Here is a 20,480-nt window from a genome sequence, read left to right as displayed (position 1 = left end):
CCCATTGCTCGGTCCCAGCTCCTGCCAAGCCAGCAGTTCGAAAGCACAAAGTGCAAGTAGATAAATAGGTACCGCTCCGGCGGGAAAGTAAATGGTGTTTCTGTGTGTTGCTCTGGTTCGCCAGAAGTGGCTTAGTCATGCTGGCCACATGACCCAGAAGCTGTACGCTGGCTACCTCAGCCAATAAAGCGAGATGAGCGCTGCAACCCCAGAGTCGGCCATGACTGGACCTAATGGTCAGGGGTCCCTTTACTTTTACCTAGAAGGAAGGGGAAAGCTGTGAACATTAATCTCTGACTTCCCCTTACAGTTGTTAGAACCTCTGCTGGATACTGGATTAGACCTCCTTCTATACAAGGAAGGAGCCCTTCTTTTCAAGGATGGGCAACTCAGAATCCAAGCCAAAGGCTACTTCTCCAGCTTGACATATATTTTTAAGACTCAAGAGTAAACACTGAGCAGTGCAGTATAGCTGCAGTGAGGTATCCACGAATGGTACCTATGTTAGGCATTACCATTATCTTCTCATACTTAATGCATTTCTACTTTTCCCTACTTCCATCTTCTATCCTGAAAGCAACTCTCAGGGGTAGCTAATTGAGAGAGATATTTGTTCAGAGCCCCCAATGACCTCCATAACTGAGTGGAGGTATGAACCCAGATTTCTCAGCAACAAGCCCAATGCTCTGGTTCCCAGAATATAAGGCAGAATAATGGATACCGTATTTTTTGCTCTATAAGACGCACCAGACCACAAGACGCACCTAGTTTTTGGAGGAGGAAAACAAGAAAAAAAATATTCTGAATCTCAGAAGCCAGAACAGCAAGAGGGATCGCTGCACAGTGAAAGCAGCAATCCCTCTTGCTGTTCTGGCTTCTGTTGATAGCTGTGCAGCCTGCATTCGCTCCATAAGACGCACACACATTTCCCTTTACTTTTTAGGAGGGAAAAAGTGAGTCTTATAGAGCAAAAAATACGGTAATTCATTTCCTGCACTGTGGTGTTAGGAACCAAAAGGACAGGAGTGCCTGGCGTGCTCTGGTCCATGGGGTCACGAAGAGTCGGACACAACTAAATGACTAAACAACAACAACAAAAAAGTAGGTCACAGCTTGATTCCAGGTGGATCACAACAGGTGCACCACCACCATTTACTTCTTATGGGTATATAAAATATGATGTTGATCTGATGGTGCCACAGTTTCTTTTGCAGTGTTCTGCAGTGCAGAGTCTCTTGTTTCCGTTTATATAGATATTTAGTTTGTAATCCTCCCAGGGAGGTAACAGTATATTGAAAACATAGGACCAGACTATTGAACAGTTGTATATGTTTTTATACTTGAATATCTTTGGCTATTGAAAGTCAGATGAAATAGTTTTGCATCGCTTCTAGAAAATACTCAGGTTTAGATCTGAGTGCTCAAGTGGAAAGATTACATCCACCTCGGGTCCTCCTCTAAAACACGGACACAAAGATAAATTATGATGATTAAAGCCAACCTGATATTTATTTCAAGTAGGTCTTTGTCAGAGTCTCTATTGCTGTTGCTTATCTTCAGAAGCTCATGGTGAGATTGCAGTTTTCAGAGTTAAACTGGCAATCCGAAATAGAAGATGCTGCATAAATTCCGAGTCATGATCATTTTCATTTCTTTGAGGCACATGTACTGTTGTCTTGAATCACTATCTTGTTGTCCTTTCTTTGACCTCTCAAGAGCACCCTAAAGAGTTCAACTGTCTACAGATCAATCACATGCTTACTAAGAAAACACCACATTGAAGGGTGGAAATAATCATTCCTCTGTGGAAGTCGAAAGAAGGGCAGGAAAGCGAACCGTGCAAATATTAAACAACTATGTCTCTAAAGCGTTCTATCTAAATTTTATCTGGGATGTACATGTGTAGAGACAAAGGTCTAGCCTCTCATTTAAATGGAATGGTTACTACCCTTTCCTTTGGAAATTTCCCAGGAATGTTTTTGGGACCCATTTACTGGCCTGCTACTTAATAACAGATGGTTCCCTTGCTGATGTAGAGATTAAACAAAATTTCACAAAACACTGACAAGTTGCATAGACACTGCAATAAGGAAATAACTGAACGGAAACAGGACTAGTCCTTTCCTTCCTACACTTAAGGTTGAAGTCCTATCAAACATTTGGTAACGCTTCCCTCTCCTTTCCCTTTGCTCTGTGTGCTGAAATTGCTTCCTACTCCCAGCATAGTTAGTCAGTGTGATCATAGTTCATCGTAGATGACTGGCTTTTAAAGAGCGATTTCTCTCTTTCTAAACTAAAAATGGTTTGAATCACTTTCAGTTGCATTACTGAATTAGAATCTGCATTTTTCTTCTTACCGTGTTAGTTCAAATTTTATAAGTGTTCTGTTTTTTATGATTTTGAGCTGCTTTGAGAAAAGTGGCGTAAGAAATAATGTAAATAAATAGAGTAAATCACACAAATAGGGTGCTTCGTTGGATGACTCATTCCCCTGAACATTGGGATACTTTCAAGTGTGACAAAGAAATAGTGTTGTATTTTCACTTTTTATGTTTGCGTGATGCTGAAACACAGATTAATAGCCTGTTCTCTGATTAGACCTATTTGTGGATATCTGTCTACTAATATCACTAGTGTTAAGCTGTTTATAGCTGTTTATGTGTGTCCCCCTCTTTCCAAATAGCTGATTACGCACTCTACATTTACTCAGAAATATAACATGTTGTTTAGATAATGGAAATGTTTGTGTTGCAATGCAGGCAGATAGATTGTTGTGAAACTGCAGATGAATTCTATGGCACCATGGGAAAGCTAACCCAAGAGATGTTGGAAGGTGACCTGATTGATAGCAATGAACTCATGCAGGTTAGTAAGTATGAACTACATTAAGGTGAAACTAGGGTGGAATAATAGGGACGCGGGTGGTGCTGTGGGTTAAACCACAGAGCCTAGGACTTGCTGATCAGAAGGTTGGTGGTTCACATCCCCGTGATGGGGTGAGCTCCCGTTGCTCAGTCCCTGCTCCTGCCAACCTAGCAGTTCAAAAGCATGTCAAAGAGCAAGTAGCTAAATAGGTACCGCTCCGGCGGGAAGGTAAACGACGTTTCCGTGCGCTGCTCTGGTTCGCCAGAAGTGGCTTGGTCATGCTGGCCACATGACCCGGAAGCTGTACGCCGGCTCCCTCGGCCAATAAAGCGAGATGAGCACCGCAACCCCAGAGTCGGTCACGACTGGACCTAATGGTCAGGGGTCCCTTTACCTTTACCTTTAGGGTGGAATAATCTTGCTCTGGTTGGACAAAGCTCACGTTTTTTCAAGGTATTAAAAATATCCTAAAGGGATGCTGTAGCTCAATGGTAGAATAACTTCTCAGCATGCAAAGGTTTTCCTATTCAGCCCCTGGCATCATCTGTTAGGACTGAGAAAGTCTCCTTTATAGAGCTGCTGCCAGTAAGCAAATATAGTATTGAGCTAGAAGGTCTGACTCTGTATAAGGCAGCTTACTGGGTTCCTATGTTCAGAAAAGGAAGAAAAAAACCAGTTCAAAAATTATAAAGTGTTCTCCGAAATCTAATTGAAGCAGAGTGTTCTATTACTGTTAATAACAAGTCAACCTTGTACAGTTCGCTTTTCATCCAACTTTGGCAAGAACTTTAAAGACAGGGAAGGAACCTTATGAATAATGCAAATGTGCTGTACTTTTAAAATACAAAGCGGTGGCTGCCCACATAGCTCTCGAAATAGGTTTGTACAATACTGAGAAGAGTGCAATTAATGTCAGTATCAGACTGCTTCCTACTCTCTTATAAATTGCATTTTGGTGATTGGTTTGATGTGTGAATTCAAGATATGGGGCAATATTCAAGTTTTACTCATGGCAGACTCCTTGAAATTATTGAGCTTATGTCATCCATGTTCACTGATTTCAAGGGCTCTGCTCTGTGAAAAACTTAGTTGAACTGCATTTGTCATAATAAAGCTGTTCCAGTTCAGAGAGGTTCAGGGTTTACAAAGGTATGATGTTGGGTTGAAATTACGACAGACGAGTGGTAGGTGTCATATGAGAGGCGTCTGCCGGGGCAAGCCCCGGGAACTCTCTTTTATTGAATATTACAAACATTGCCACAGGTGTGCTTGTGGCTGATTGGTTGATACAAACACAAAGCAACTTGTTGCTGATTGGTTAACATAGGTACAAGGCGGGAATTACATATGACATCAATCACTGATAGATTAAAGACTGGGAACGGAGCTGGAACTAGACAGGCATGAAACCTCCTAATTAAATTATAACTAAAGATTGATATTGAGAGAACATAACATGAAGGAATACAACAATCACGTTCCGTAGATGTGGTCAGCTGTTGGAATTCTGCCTGGGTCAGAGGAATGTGCCACAGCGTAGGCACCGGCAGATATTCCTGTCGACCTCCCCGCGTCTTCACTCTGCTGATAAGCAGGCGAGGTCCGGCGATTCTTCTCAGATGTATGAGAGGAACACACCGTTCTTCCTCTCTCCCCTTTGGTGTCCCCAGGGAGGGGAAAGAAGCAGACAGAAAACTATTTACATCATTTATTTCTGCCTCTTACATCAGTACAGAGAATCGTGTCTGCACTCAACAACAGCAAGAAGAAACTCCTCCCAAGTACATCCAGTACGGGTCATATGACACACACACACTGAGCTAACATCCGGTGCTCAGTACAGAATGGACTGCCCCTTTGTTTCCATGGCAACAGTCACAAACATCCTGTCTGGCTTTCCAGCCACAAGCAGCTGGCTGAGCTGCTAGAGCCTTTGCTTGCTGCAGCATTGGTGCTTTATGGTAACATACTCCCCCTAAAGTATCAATGTGTGCCGCGAGCAAAGCGTCATCCAGAGAAGAAAACAAACAGTTGTTATATTTATAACATTCCCCTGTTGTTTCAGTTCCACCCTTGGAACTACCCGCCACTGGTTTAACCAATGTACCTCTCTGGTTGTGTGACTTCGCATTACCTCGGTTAACAACTCTCTGTTGTGCCTTTGTCTCTGACTCAGACACAGCTTCAATCTGTCCTTGGTCGTTTACAATAGCAACATATGCAAGGTTAGCAAACTCCTTTGAATACCTCTTGGGTGGTACACCCTTCGTTGCTCTCTCAGACCTACGTATGAGGTTCTGATCCTCTGTGCTCACTGGTTCAACCTTTGGACTCTGTCGAGAACCAGTAGCAATCAGTGGTTCTTCCTTCACCTGTGAAGGTCTATCCATTGTGTGAGATTTCCTCTCAATGACTGTGACAACTGAGCTGTCTGAGCTATCGCTGTCATCATCAGTACTACTGAACTCAATAAGATCAAACTCATCATCATCATCATCATCAGAATCGTTTCCTGTGGGAAATGTCTGTACTACCCGCTCTTGCTTTGGAGCACTCTCTAGGAACTTTGTGAGAATCACCTGACCAGATTCAGACAAAATTACTCTGTAGAGACCCTTTTCATAACCCACAAAAATGCCTCTGGCATTCTTTACTCCACCTGGAGCTTCTGTTCTCACATGAGACCCGAAAACCTTAAAGTAGGCAACAGAAGGTTTTCTATTGAACAGCTTCTCAAAAGGAGAACATCCCAACTCTGTTGAGACTTTTCTCAACCACACATGAAGATAGGACGCTAGCGATTCGGCCCAATATTCATGTGGCAAATGTGAACTCAGCAATTGCGCATTCATCCCCTTTTGCAATTCTTTGTTCACTCTCACACAGACCCCCCTGTTCCACGCTTCGGTCGAAACTGCAACTTTGTGGTCTATCCCTTTTCCATCCAGGAACTTCTGAAACTTCTGTAACAGAAAAATTTGCTTCTCATCTGTGAAAAGACAATCAATGTTAGCATCATGCATATTTTTAACCTTGTCACAAAACTCCTGAAACTTTTCTAAAGTTTCTTGCGGTTTCTCCATCATATAAACCCAAGAATAATTAGTGAAACAATCCACACACAAAAGGTAAAATCGTGCACCGCCTCTAGATGGTTCTAGAGGACCAATCACATCAGCATACACCCGCTGAAATGCTCTGTCGACCTTCTTGGTCTTAGTCACCTTCCTGGTGCTCACACTGGTCACACCTGCAAGAGAGATTTTGTTAGAAACAGAAGAATTACATTTCATGTAATCACTTTGATCAAAAGTCAACAAATACAGTCCATCTTTCTCTTTGGCAGTAAGAAACAGTTCTCCATCTTTGTAGATCTTGCAGCTTTTAGCATCATAGGACAGTTTCAGTCCTTTCTTTGCAATCTGCGACACGCTCAGCAGATTAAATCTTAGTTCTGGAACCAGGTAAACATCATTTATAGTCAAGTTCAGACTCTCAAGATACACAGTCCCAATTCCAGTCGCTTCCAACTCTTGACCGTTGGCCTGTTTCACAGTGAAGCTTTGCTTCTTCAACGTCGAAAACAGTCCTCTGTGCGGGCACAAATGTTTTGTACAGCCCGTGTCGATTATGAATGCGTTCCCAACATCTGGCGTGGTTCCTTTCGCCATCATAGCCTTTGCAGGTTTCACCTGGCACTTGGTACGGCTTTTGCCTGACGCCTGAGGCTTCGTAGAGCTGCTCTTTGCTCCTCTTGACTGGCGCGGCTTCTTACAGTTTCGCTGTAGATGCCCAGTCTGTCCACAATTGTAGCATCGGACAGTACTCAATGCTACACCATGCTCTCCAGTAGCATCAGCAGTGGGGGAATTAGAACTCTGTTCTTCCCTCCCCCTGTCTTTTTCTTCCAGTGCAGCAAGTCTGTCGTGTTCATTCAGGACCACAGCACAAACTCTCTCCGCGGTCAGCTGCGCGGCCGGTAGGGAACCAAGCTGACTGGCAACAACCTTGTAGGTGCGGCTAAGGCTGTTTATCATCATGAAGCAAAACACTTCCTCCTGAAGACGGAAATTGCGTTCCACCATCTGTTGACGCAGAAACTTCATTTCTGTCAGGTGCGCTTGAACATCTCCATCAGGCGCAAGTCTCAGATTGGTCAATTTCTCAAAATACAGCAACGCTGAAGAACCAGCATCTCTCTGATGCGTTGTACGCAGCGTGTCCCATACCTCTTTCGCATTTTCTAAATGCTGAACATGCACCAACTGATCATCTGAGACACACAGAATTATAGCAGTCCTGGCCCTTACATTCTGTGACTCCCAACCTCTGGTTGGTGCTGCAGGGATGGGGTTTTCAATTACATCAAAAAGCCTCTGATTCTGCAGCAGGGCCTTCATCTTTACAGACCAAGATGAATAATTGTCATTGGTTAAGGGAGGTGGGCAAGGCAAACCTCCCCCTTTCTTGGCATCCATCTTGAAGCCAAGCCTCTTTCACCTCCAAACAAGCTGCAAAATCCAACAGCTGTTTTTTTTTTTCTTTCTCACGCAGGCAAACTGCAAGTTGTTTGTGCTTTTTGCACCTGGCAGCTAAACTCAGGCTGCTATTGAAAAGTCCCTTCCAAGAGCTCGTAAACCTTGTAGCCAAAACATTCTCTGGTTTTGTTTCGCTTTCCCAGGCTCACACTCAGAGTCCAGCCCCTTTGCCAGTAACTTTCCAGGACCGTTACCTAGCAACAATGCATTTCAAGAGGACATCTTATCTACCACAAAAATTTGTGGAATGCAGGCTTCAGCCTTCAAGCTGCAGGCCTCTTCCTCCGGAGCTTTTGTTTTCTTTGAAACGCAGCTCCGTGAACCAGGGAATTAATCTTCCTGCGTTCACACTTTTAGCCCAAAATGCAGCATACCTTGAACTTTGTTGCTCTGGAAAACACCTCTTCTTTCCACCAGCCGTCTGTGGAGCCTCTGGCTTCTGTCAGACGCTTGCCTTCCTCCTTGGAGCAGAGGAGGACAATCCATCAGCCTCTCATGCAGATGGTCGATGGATCGAAACCATCCGAAGGCTGCCACTGTTGGAATTCTGCCTGGGTCAGAGGAATGTGCCACAGCGTAGGCACCGGCAGATATTCCTGTCGACCTCCCCGCGTCTTCACTCTGCTGATAAGCAGGCGAGGTCCGGCGATTCTTCTCAGATGTATGAGAGGAACACACCGTTCTTCCTCTCTCCCCTTTGGTGTCCCCAGGGAGGGGAAAGAAGCAGACAGAAAACTATTTACATCATTTATTTCTGCCTCTTACATCAGTACAGAGAATCGTGTCTGCACTCAACAACAGCAAGAAGAAACTCCTCCCAAGTACATCCAGTACGGGTCATATGACACACACACACTGAGCTAACATCCGGTGCTCAGTACAGAATGGACTGCCCCTTTGTTTCCATGGCAACAGTCACAAACATCCTGTCTGGCTTTCCAGCCACAAGCAGCTGGCTGAGCTGCTAGAGCCTTTGCTTGCTGCAGCATTGGTGCTTTATGAACAGGTCAGGATACACTGTTTCATGAACTCAATGGGAACTGTTCAGAACATTCTCAGACTCTTGTGCAGAAGCAGAGAAAAGATTATGAGCGAGACTTCCCAGAATGCAAGAGAAAAGAAGCAAGACTTCCCACAATGCCACAGTTATGTGCAGTAAGAGAACTGCAGAAAGAAAACTTCCCTTCAGTATGAGTCATTGTGGTATAGTGGTCAGAGTGCTGGACTTGAACCCAAGAGACCATGGTTTCAATCCCCACTCAGCCATAAAGTTCCAGTGGGTGACCTTGGGCCAGTCTCACACTTTCAGCCTACCTCACAGGGTTGTTCTGAGGATAAAGATGGAGAGAAGGAGAGCCATGGATACTACCTTGAGCTCCTTGGAAGAAAGATGGGATAGAAATGTAACAATAAGGAGTAAGCATGGACCGATGGTACCAAATAGTATGGGAAACAGCCCTATTAGAAAAATTAACCAATAAACTGAAACTGACACGGGGACAAACAGAAGAAGACGCCTTTACCCCGGTATGGCTCCCCTTTATCACATACACAGCCCAACAAGACAAGGACAATAATCCACCAACAGCATACAAATCAATATGGCTAACCTGATCCAAAACACCCACCCACCCCACTCACACACGACAACAAAGATCACCACAGCCAGTCACAAACAAACAACCACACCCTAGGCCAACCCCAACATCTCTCACCATCAAAGCAACACAAGTGAACAGCACAAGCAACGCTGACACCAAACCCTACATACATTACGCATAACAGAAACTTCGCCACCCGACCCCACCCCCACCCACCTTCCCTCCCTCCACCCCTTCTTTTTTTTCTCTCCCCCTAATGTCTCAACAAATGAAACAGATTTGTAAAAATGTTACATGGAAAAAATATGAGAGACATTACACTTACTTCTGTAAAACAAGAAAATCTTTAATAAAAAATAATTTAAAAAAAAGAAATGTAACAATAATAGGCAGATAACATTGAGTATTAAAGGAAGCCTGTCTTCGGCCATGTAAGATAGCCCACCAAGATGCTTAATAAATCAGCTATTTTTTGCTGTTTTGGGGAGGATTTTTTTAAAAAAGGAAGGTACAATATATGGCTGTAGTGTTACGTTTAGCTTGGTGGGCTATGAATATTGGTTCCGCCACCCACCCAGAAGTAGCCATATCAGTCTGTTGTAGCTAAAAGACAGACAGGAACGCGTAGTTCTGTTTATAACCTAAACCTCTGGAAATTAGCAACATGCAGAAAAATAATAATGGTACAATTTCATTCAGAGGTTTCATATGGAACAGATTTCTATTGACATAAAGGGTATAAATGATTTTCAGGTTCTGCTGCAATTCTTCTCCCAAAGGATAGGATTGTAGGAATATAGTAACAAAGCAGGTGAAAGTGATCAAACTCCAATAAGGGGGAAGAGATGTGGGGGCTAGGTGCAGTTTTGTCTGTTCCCACGCTTGCCAGGTGTTGTGCGGACTCGCAAAACGGAAGAGGTGTTTTATGTTGTTGGCGTTTTTGTGCACACTCCTGACTGAGGCAAAAGGAATCTCATCTCCAGAAGGGCTTAACGTTTCATTGCTTGCACTACATCAGGGCAATGTGGTGTCCTGTTCCCGCCCCCCCCCCTTCAGGCAAGAAGTATAGCATCAGTTTCTATGGTAGCTTTTGTGTATTAAGTACAGGCCAAGCAGACTCACTTATTCTTTATTCATTCAGAAACATGCCTTAATTGAGAGACTTTTGCCCTGTGCTAACGCTCGCAGAGAGTGCATATGGCAGCACTTCTTTTTTGGCAAAGCAAACGTTTGTGATTATTTCTACCCTTTGTTCACTTTCTTGCTTTTGTGTCATGGTCGCAATAAAGAATGCTTCCAGAATCTGTTAGTTCATAATTTCTGTTTGGAGTGGGTGCAGAGAGGACAGAAGTTGCAGTTTGGCAACATCCGCAGGACCATAGATCAACCACACTTGCAGCAGAGATGGTTTAAATTTGCACACACTGCCTTGAAAACAAATGCCTTAGAATGCAGCGAATGCTTGCGTTTGCATGAGTTTCGCATGCATGTCCTTGTTATCTTTTCTGCCTGATTCAAACAGTTCTCTTAACATTTCCAGCGAGACAGTCGTCTTCTTTCCTGCAGGAAATGTATGTTCCATCACAAAAAAACAAATCTTTCACCTTTTGTTTCATTACATGAGGAAATATATTGCCTAATCCTGCAGCCATCCTTTATTTGAGTTATGGACAGTTGCTTTGAAAGTTTAAAAGAAAAGGCACCACCGATTTTAAAAGCTTGTCTCTTTCTTTTTGCCCCCTAGACTGTTTATTCTATGGCCCAGTTCCCTTTCCCACAACTAGCAGAATTACGGGAGAAATATACATACAACATTACTCCTTTTCCTGCCTCAGTGAAATCAGCTTCAGGGTAAGTCTGTCCTCACCTCTTGCCAGTACCATATATTGTAATCCAGGCAAGATCTGTATATAAAAGGGACAAACGTAGATGATTATGTATCTTGAGCCTGGTGAACTGTTCAGTTTCTTATACGTGCATTTGCACGTCCAGGTCAGCAGTGTGTCTGTGTGCTTTCCTTTTGTAGATGGCTGGGAAAAATTAGAGACAGTGATGAGGAGAACGACCTCGATGATGAAGATTCCATAGCTAATGTCATTGGTTGCCTTGGGCCATTCAGTGGGTTTCTAGCCCCAGAACTACAGAAGTATCAAAAGCAATTCAAAGGTAAAGAATGTAAACATTACAGCATCACCATAGGAGCCTCTTTCCCCCATGGGTTTATCTTGCAGTTCTGCTATAAAGTTTAGAGGCCTGCAGATTAGCATCCCTGGGCAGCAGCCCTTAATCAAATGCTTGAAGGACAAACCATGTCATTCCGTGGCCTATGAAAGGTGGGTATAGGAGCATTTGATTAATATGGCCCATTCCATCTTTATCTATATTGCGTTTAAAATGGTTTTTACATACCGTATTTTTCGCTCTATTGGACGCAGTTTTCCCCCTCCAAAAATTATGGGGAAATGTGTGTGCGTCCTATGGAGTGAATGCAGGCTTGTGCCATAGCTGCGCGCGACCCCTCCGGCAGGGAGAGGCTGCACGGGGCCAAAGAGGAAGCCAAAGCAGCGAGCGGGATCCATCCCGCTGGCTGCCTTGGCTTGTTCCATAGCCGTGTGCAACCCCTCCGGCAGGGAGAGGTTGCGTGGGGCTAAAGAGGAAGCCAAATCAGCGAGCGGGATCCATCCCGCTGGCTGCCTTGGCTTGTGCCATAGCCGCGCGCAACCCCTCCGGCAGGGAGAGGCTGCACGGGGCTAAAGAGGAAGCCAAAGCAGCGAGCGGGATCCATCCCGCTGGCTGCCTTGGCTTGTTCCATAGCCGTGTGCAACCCCTCCGGCAGGGAGAGGTTGCGTGGGGCTAAAGAGGAAGCCAAATCAGCGAGCAGGATCCATCCCGCTGGCTGCCTTGGCTTGTGCCATAGCCGCGCGCAACCCCTCCGGCAGGGAGAGGTTGTGCGCAGACTGTATGCTGCTCTTTGGGGCTGGGGGGGGGGAGGTTTTTTTATTGATTTCCCCGTCTAAAAACTAGGTACGCCCTATGGTCCGGTGCGCCCTATGGTGCGAAAAATACAGTATGTTTTTATTACTGATTTTTTTAATCGTTGAGTCACATTAGGCTGTTTCATAGGAAGTGCTTCATAGGTGACACATAGCTGCCTCTTTGGTGCTGATCGCAGTAGAGTCAAACCTCGGCTCCCAAATGGCTCCATTTCCGAATGATTCGGCTCCCGAACACCAAAAACCTGGAGGTAAATGCTCCGGTTTTTGAACATTTTTCAGAAGCCAAATGTCTGGCGCGGCTTCTGCTGAGTGCAGGAAGCTCTTGCAACCAACTGGAAGCTGCGATTCAGTTGTCAAAAGTTTCAGAAGCCAAATGGGCTTCCGGAACAGATTATGTTCGACAACTGAGGTTTGACTGTACGATAGAATGGTATTTTATCTCAGATATAATGTGATTGGGCCCACAACTAAGCAATTAGAGAGGAGCAGTGTATCCCTTCCTTAACTATGTTCTTAACCTATGATGGCTTGCTGTGTAATTTTGAGAACAGCGTTTCTAAGTAATATTCAAAGTCACATCAAGATGAATATATGGTAATTTTTTTGTTGATAGTTCCTGAGGGTTTAAGTACAGGCCGGTAACAGTTTCATGTTGACTACTGCTGATCTTTAAAATTTGCCAGCCTTTTAAATGCAAGAACAGACAATGCCAGGTTATTGAAATCCTCTGCTCATGTAAGGCAGGGATGGGGAACCTGTGCCCTCCAGGTGATTTTTGGATTGCGGCTACCTTCATCCCCAACCAGCATTGCCAGTGGTTAGGGGATAATGAGAGTTTATAGTCCAAGCAGCATCTGGAGGGCTACAGTTCGTCCTCCCCCGATTTAAGGACGGTGGGGTTGCCATTATGTAATACATTCCGATGTGTTTCTCATGCTCTTTTCCTACTATGCATAGATCATAATGAAGAGCAGAGTCTAGGTTCCAGCAATATTGCAGAGCTAAGCCCTGGAGCAATAGATGCCTGTCGGAGTGAATACCACGCCGCCTTTAACAGTATGATGATGGAACGTATGACCACAGACATTAATGCGCTGAAAAGGCAGTATTCACGGATAAAGAAGAAACAGCAGCAACAGGTCCATCAGGTGTACATCAGAGCAGGTAAATGGCTTGTATTTGGAAGTGCAAGTTAGCTTCATGTGCATGAGAAAGCAAATCATGTTTTTGTGTTCATATATAGAAAAAGAAAAGAATGAAGTAGTTGGAAGGATCTCATCTGACTAAAGAGCATGTCACTTATAAAGACGATGTTGATCTTTGTTTTTCTTTTGTTAGGGTCTGAAGATGATGACCCTGGGATTATGTTAGATCCCAGGGACCAGCCGAATAATGGTATTTAAAGATATCTATGCTAATCTTGGATACAATATTGGTTTCTCTGATTTTACTAACAGCTCTGGCATCCTTGGACTTGGGGTCACATGTTCTGAATTCTCAATTGGATGGACAGTGATTTGGCATCAGAACTATCAACAAATTACAAGATTAGATATGAATTGGCTGGACTGAGACCAAATATGTTTCAACGCTGATTTAGCATAAAGTGCACATACAGTCGCTGCTGATCAGTAAATACCCTTTGTGACAGTATTATCTGTGGGATGAACCATTTGAAAACTGAACTTTCACTTTACTGCTAGAGATGGGTCGTACCTCCTAACAGTCTTATCCCACATCTGACAGTATGGCCTTCCTGTCCCAGGCTGGATTTTCAGCTCCATCTTTCATAGGAAATACCCCATGAAATGAAATTTTGAAAATCTAAGAAATATAGTATACACAGAACAGCCATGTGGCAAAACCAAATTGATGAAGGTTTTCATTTCCCAGGATTGCCAGAGCACCTTTTCACTAACCTTAATCAATCGTCTTATATATATCCTTTGGCACTCTCTCTCGTCTCTCTGTGACTGGATATTCTGCTGGGAAATGGTCTGTCTTGGTTACCATATTAAATTGCTGAATGTTCTTTCTATGAAATGGAGTATTTACCCAGCTGCTTGGTTATAGACACCTTTGTGTGGTCGTCAGGACAAGGCAGAGGCAGAAGGCAGAGTCTAGCATGCTATTCACATGATTTAGTAGTTAAACTAAACCAACCCATAGTACCTAATCCATCAATTTATTCATCTGTTGTGTATGTGTATAGCTTCGTAATATATTTAATTTCACATTCTTGCTTTCTTTGGTCTTTATTGCCTTGAAAAGAAGGCTTGGGTTAGGATCTTCATTTTTATTTGCTTGGGATAGGTGTCAGAGAAATTTGTAAAGAGGATCACTGCTGCTCAGTTAAACATATCTGAATTGTAACTTCAGTAGTAGAATCACATAATCCTGACTGAAACTCTGGAGAGACACTGCCAGTTAGTGTAAGTGCTGAACTAGATGCATCAGTAGCCTGATTTGGTATATGTAGCTTCTTATGTACCAGATGTTTTCTCTTTAAAAGTAAATAAGTCCTACTTACCGAATGGCTTTCTTAGTTCTGAATCAACATAAAATACATTTTCCTTGCTTTCTTCAGGCTGCTAGATGCTCTGTTTCTTGTTGCATTTCCCCCCTAGTCAACAGAAACAATGGAGCCTGCTATTAAGAAAGAGAGAGACATGAGAAGCACATGGTCAAGTATCTGAGTCAGTTTTGGATTGGAAAATGCAGTGTATAGCAGGGATAGAAGGATCTTTCAACTTGTGTTCTCTCGGTTACTCATTTTTCTATTCTTAAATCATGTCCTCTACATTTCTGTAGCAATCTGATTCATGAAAACTGATCAACATTTCAAAGCAAATTTCTCCTAATGAACACATTTTGATAATCGGTTTTGACCAGTGCACACATTTTTGCAAGACATTTCCCCTCATATAATGCATTTTATGTCATTTTCACTGATGCATATTAATGTTCATGCGCACTTTCCCCTAATGTAATGCATTTTTAAAAGAAAGGTTGATTGGAGAACACCACCACAAAATTCAGATAAGTGCTAATTTTGAGGGATAGCTGTGTTTCTGTTCTCATATAATTTTCCTGAAAGTGCTAATTTGTTAGACCTGCATTTAATTTCAAACTTAATTTAATTTCTTCCCCCCCCCATGTGTTTGTGTATCAGACTGGTCAGGTTTGCTTTAATGTTTGATCATTTGCCTTGCCTCATTCAATAGCGTGCTTCTTAAATGTTTGTTTTCTTCAGATAAAGGACCAGTTACTAGTCTTCTGCCCTCTCAAGTGAACCATTCTCCAGTGATCAACCACCTTCTGCTAGGAAAGAAGATAAAGCCAACTAACAGGTCTTCCAAAAATGCTATTATTCATGTTCCAAATCACGCAGGAGGCAAGATGTCACCCAGTCCCCACGAAGATCTTAAAACAAAGCTCAACTCTCCTTGGCGCACTCACATTAGGGTGCATCGAAAGAATATAGCAAGAGCCAAAGGCCAGTTAGGCTATGGAGATACAATAGGGTTAATAGAAGAGCAGAATGAAGGTGTGAAAACCAGTAGCCCCAATGGGAAAGAAGAGGCTCCAAGCAAATCTGAATCTATGGAAATCGAAGGCAATGATTCAGATGCCCCGACTGCTGAAGGACAGTCTCCTGAACCAAGTTACAAAGATGCCAATGCCAACGTCAACGTATCAGCTGTTCAGCTGAAGCTCAAAGCCCTGGAACTTACCCAAAATGACAAAGATGATGTTGAATCAGTATCAACTTCATTCTGTCAAACACCTCTATCCGAGTTCCCGAATTCGCCCAGTGACAGTGGGACAGTGGCAAAATCTCCCCAAGCTGCCACTACTAAACCACAAGTCTTCAGTCCTTTTCCCAGTGTCAAACCTCTCAGAAAATCAGCTGCGGCCAGAAACCTAGGATTGTATGGTCCAACCGAGAGAACCCCAACTGTACACTTCCCACAAATGAGCAGAAGCTTTAACAAGCCTGCAAGCGGTAACAGCGGGTCAAAAAAACGATGATGTATATATCGCTGGCGCATCATCATCATCATCTCAGTTTTTATTACGTGTATGTTCGTTGTTCTGAAGGAGTTTCTGAATAATTTCATTTCTTAATTGAAATAATGAAGATAAGTCGCAACTGGAACATAAACTGTATGATCAAAGATCTGTCTTTTTTATATATATAACGTGGAGTAGTGAAAGTACACAGTGCCACATACAGTTTTCACGTTCAAAAAATGAACATTGACTTTGAGCAATGAGAAGCTGTAATACGGCATTCGGTAATGCAGTGGTAGGACAGTTTTCCCCCTGTCAGTTCATCGAGAAGACTACCACCTTTTATGGGTCAGTGGCTAATTAGCAGACCCTTGTAGCTGCCTCAATGAAGTGCACTGAACTTCAAAATTTCAGGCAGATTAAATTTTTTTTTTTAAACTGCTTCTGTATAATATATACAGAACATATTTGAGCACCTGACACATTAGCTATGTTTTAGCATTTTCCACTCGAATGCCACTGGTGTTACTTCCTTTAATTATTTTTGATATAATAATTATCACCTTAGGTCAGGTAAAAAGGGAAGTTGAAATGCGTTCTATGACTTGATCGTGGCACCCTAAATGATGACCTTCAGTGAGTCATGGGACTGTCGGAATATATATTTAAATCTGTTAGTTAATTTGTCACTAAAATTCCTAGAAGTATCTGGTATCAAATACAAATCTTCCTTAGCCTTTTTGATAAGGTTAAGTCACTTTTCATTGGGCAGTGTTGTTCCACAATGTATGTTAATTCCCTAATGTGTCAGCTTCCCGGCTGAGGAAATTTATGGCTGTATCCTGATGATGTAAGATCGTCTTTCGTGTACTACTTAACTTTTTTCGGCCAGTGAAGGTTTTAGCAGTTTCCTCCAGATCTTGTCCCTTGCTTCTACATTTGAAGTGAAATGATCTATTGCCTAACAAGCTTCAAGGGATTAGAGGTGGTTATCACTATGGTGTATTAACATGTAAACAATTGTTAAAATTCCAAAACTTGACAGTCAGCATGGAGAAAGGAGTCTCCTGTTTCTCAGTCTCCAAAACACTGCAATCCCCCCCCCCCTTTCTAAAACATAGAATACTGCTGTGTAATAGTTTCAGTGGGAATTAGTGAACAAACTAACTGTGTAGGCTTGGGGAAATTACAAACTCTAAACCAGTTTTAGATTTGTAAAATGAAGAGTAGGAGCCTACCTCATAGGACAAATGTAAGGACTATAAGTGCCGTGCAAAGTTAAGTGCAATAAAAAATAGCACGTGCTGCCATAACAACAAGAGTCATTCTAGGGTAATAAACAGAAGTCCATTATCTACAGAAGATGCTGTCTATATCTATCCTGTTCACAATAGCTGTGAGCATTAAGCCCAGTTGCTTGAAGGAAGAGTACACTGATGATGAATCAATCCTACTTACAATTTGTGGAGTTCTCTGTTACAGAAGAGCTCCCAAGTCTACACAGTCTTCCATTATCCTTTAGTTGAAGTTCTCTGAATGGGTTGCATCTCATCCTGCAGTCCCCAGTTGGTTCAGGAAATGTATGCCCACATAGCACAACAAGAATCCTCCAGGCTTCTCTAAGTAATAGCTCTTAGGTTGCAGTCCTGAACAGACTTACCTGGAAAGTAGGTCCAGTTGAACGCAGTAGAACTTAACTTCTGAATAGACATGCATGCGATTGTGCTTATGTTTTCAGCGAACAGATAAACCAGCACAGACGAATAAAGGATCAGTGCAGAATCTAAAGTATTGTGCACCTAGATTGCTGACAAGTTTTGGTTTTCCCATGATTTCTGAGCAGCAGTCTACATGCTTCACAGCAAGCCAATTATGAACCCGAGGAAGGCTCAAAAACAGTTTGTGATATGGCCAGGTGGGCGTACTTTAAAAAATAAAATAAAATCCTACTGTGTCGGCTTGTCCAATGTACTTCTTTGGACCTCAGCTGCTGATTCTCCAGTATCATATAAAAGGCATAGGATTTGGTCCTCAAAACACTGACCCAAAACCAATTTGGATTCCAACTTTATTTTAGAAATCTCTGTAGTTTCCTCCCCTGAAAGACAATTATGTCCTTCGCCGTGTGAATTTTTCAGAGCTAATATTTTGTCCACATTAAATATTTCTGTAAAAATGATTTCCCCTCATTCCTAAAGGAGTAATGAAAGCGGCAAAAAACTAAGCTGAAATTATACCCAAGGTTAGCAATTTGCAAACCCATAAAGCATTCTGAAATTGCTTGACACCCCATTTACTCCAATGGAAAGCACTAGAGGGAATCTTATTTGGGATCTACCCTGTGCATGCACACAAGACATTTCAGAGCTGTCTGACGCTGAGGTCAGTGTCTTATGTGGAATTCTGCATGGGTACTAGAGCCCTCCCCTGTCCCTGCACATCAATAGGAGCCGCTAGTTTTGGCATGGTGTATCTACCTTTGCATTATTATGATAGGTAGTTCCGGACCCATCACTGTTGCCACCTGAGTGATGCCGGTAACAAACTGAAATAATTTACTGGGTCTGCCTGCCTTTTGTGCGCTGTGATTTAAGATACTTTGGTGTTAAACTTTGTATCTTTGATGTATACAATGTACTATAGATATTGTAACATAAATATATACAGGATAATATATACAGGATGTATGAAATGGTGTCTTTGTTGGAGAAGTTTTATCTGTGTTTGTGTCTGAGTCTAAGGGTATAGTTGATGCCATTTTCTGTCTTGTAGATTAAATAGGACTTACCAATAATGCATTTTAAATCTTAATAATAATGAGTTGCTTCCAATTTCTTGCAGGGTTTCCAAATCTCAAATATTTTTAACGAAACAAAAATGCACAGCCCATGATTATCCATGCTGTGTGCATGATTTGCAAATGATCTCTTGTAGATAAATAATTGAATCAGGATGCCTTTCTAGTATACAGAATACACTAGATGATATGATATTGTAAAAACAACAACAACACCCTAATTACTGTGCCTGTGATAAACTAGAAACCAGTTCCTTTGCAATGCTCTCAACAACATTAGAGTCTCATGAGCACATTATAAGAATGCCTTGAAAGGAATCATCTGTGCAACTTGTTCAGAGGCAATCCTTGTGAGCTGATAAGCTGCTAAAAAAAAGTATCACTTGGTCAAAGCAAATGGTTGTGTACTGTTCCTTCCATTGTCAAAGAAAGTAATGTCGTGTACAACAATATGATAAAATTCATATACACGCACAGTGTTAATTAGAAGTACTTCAAATTAATCCAAATGGATGTTGTATGTTTACATGCAACTTGTGGCTCTAGCTGCCATAAGTGAAGCTATACAGAGCATAGTTCCACACAGTTATCACATTGCAGCCAATACTTCAGGATCCCCTTCCCCCCATTTCTGTGTTTTGTTTCTGTTTCTGTGCTTATACGTGTTGCAGGTTTGCTTGCGTCTTGTATGTCATCCTTCGGGGTTTGTTTTAATTGTTATACTATTTGTGTGGTACAGGAATGCAGCAAATGATACACAAATACACCAGTCGGTTGATAAAATGTTCAATTTGGGGAATTTAGAGTGTGGACTTCAATGTGATTCTTTGTTTTGAGGGGGAAACTGTCTCAACTTTGAATTAGTACATTTGTTCACTCAATTATATTAATGGTGATATGTGTACACCAACTCTTGAGTGTTTAGTGCAGATAGTTGATAATAGATCAAAGCCTGATACACAGTAAAACAGTTTATGTATATACTAATCAATTGCCTCGTATCCAAAATTAGCTGCATGGTGTGAGCAGTCTGGGTGGAGGGCTTTGATAGTGCAAGGGCCTGTCAAGGGTTTAGTGCATCTGAATGCATTCTGCATATTACACTCCTTTCTTCATTCCTGATCCACTGCTGCAAATGGACCCTCTTTTGACTACACCTTGCCTCTTCGGAAGTTGTGTTGTGGGACGTCTGGAAGCGATGCCTTGGCATGCGTGTATTCTGGAATTTATTTATTGCTTTTTCAACTGAAGCTGCCAAGAGCACTATGACCATTGTCAGTAAAATCAAAGCCTGCAAAAATAATAAAAGTAGAGTTATAAAGCTAGCTTCTGAAAAAAGCAGTGGAAAAAAATAGTTTTCCATATGGCAAACCATCATGGAGAAGCTGTTCAGAGCTGGAGTGTCATGACAGAGAAAGTCCTGTCTTAACTCACCTTGCTAATGGTAGCAACAGAACGAGAAGGCTTTCATTAGGAAAGTGTTCCATAACTTTTTCTGCTATGACACCCCAACTCTGAATACCCTCCCCAGGATGGTTTGCCTGGGTTCAGGTCCATTATATTTTAGGTTTCAGATGAAGATGGACCAGGAGCCAATGTAGTATAGTCGTACCTTGGAAATCGAATGGAATCCATTCTGGAAGTCCGTTCAACTTCCAAAATGTTCGGA

General features: G+C 42.5%; 1 protein-coding gene across 5 annotated transcripts in view; it reads left to right on the top strand.

Annotated features, from left to right (window-relative positions):
* Nucleotides 1–18,709, top strand: part of TBC1D30 (TBC1 domain family member 30) — a 50,317-nt gene extending 31,608 nt beyond the window's left edge. For 3 of the 5 annotated variants that reach the window (XM_081022328.1, XM_081022330.1, XM_081022332.1), the window contains 6 exons: nucleotides 2,760–2,865; nucleotides 10,749–10,855; nucleotides 11,031–11,170; nucleotides 12,958–13,164; nucleotides 13,339–13,395; nucleotides 15,254–18,709. In XM_081022328.1, coding sequence (XP_080878454.1) covers nucleotides 2,760–2,865; nucleotides 10,749–10,855; nucleotides 11,031–11,170; nucleotides 12,958–13,164; nucleotides 13,339–13,395; nucleotides 15,254–16,032 — 1,396 coding nt within the window. In that variant the 3' untranslated portion in view covers nucleotides 16,033–18,709. The remainder of the gene's footprint in view (nucleotides 1–2,759; nucleotides 2,866–10,748; nucleotides 10,856–11,030; nucleotides 11,171–12,957; nucleotides 13,165–13,338; nucleotides 13,396–15,253) is intronic. The other 2 variants (XM_081022329.1, XM_081022331.1) reach the window with 1 other exon arrangement.
* Nucleotides 18,710–20,480: the final 1,771 nt, after the last annotated feature.

This window comes from Podarcis pityusensis (assembly GCF_964106645.2).
Source record: "Podarcis pityusensis genome assembly, chromosome: 10".
Classification (NCBI taxonomy): Eukaryota; Metazoa; Chordata; class Lepidosauria; order Squamata; family Lacertidae; genus Podarcis; species Podarcis pityusensis.
Note: the sequence above shows the minus strand (reverse complement) of the source record. Positions and strands in the feature narration are given on the sequence as shown.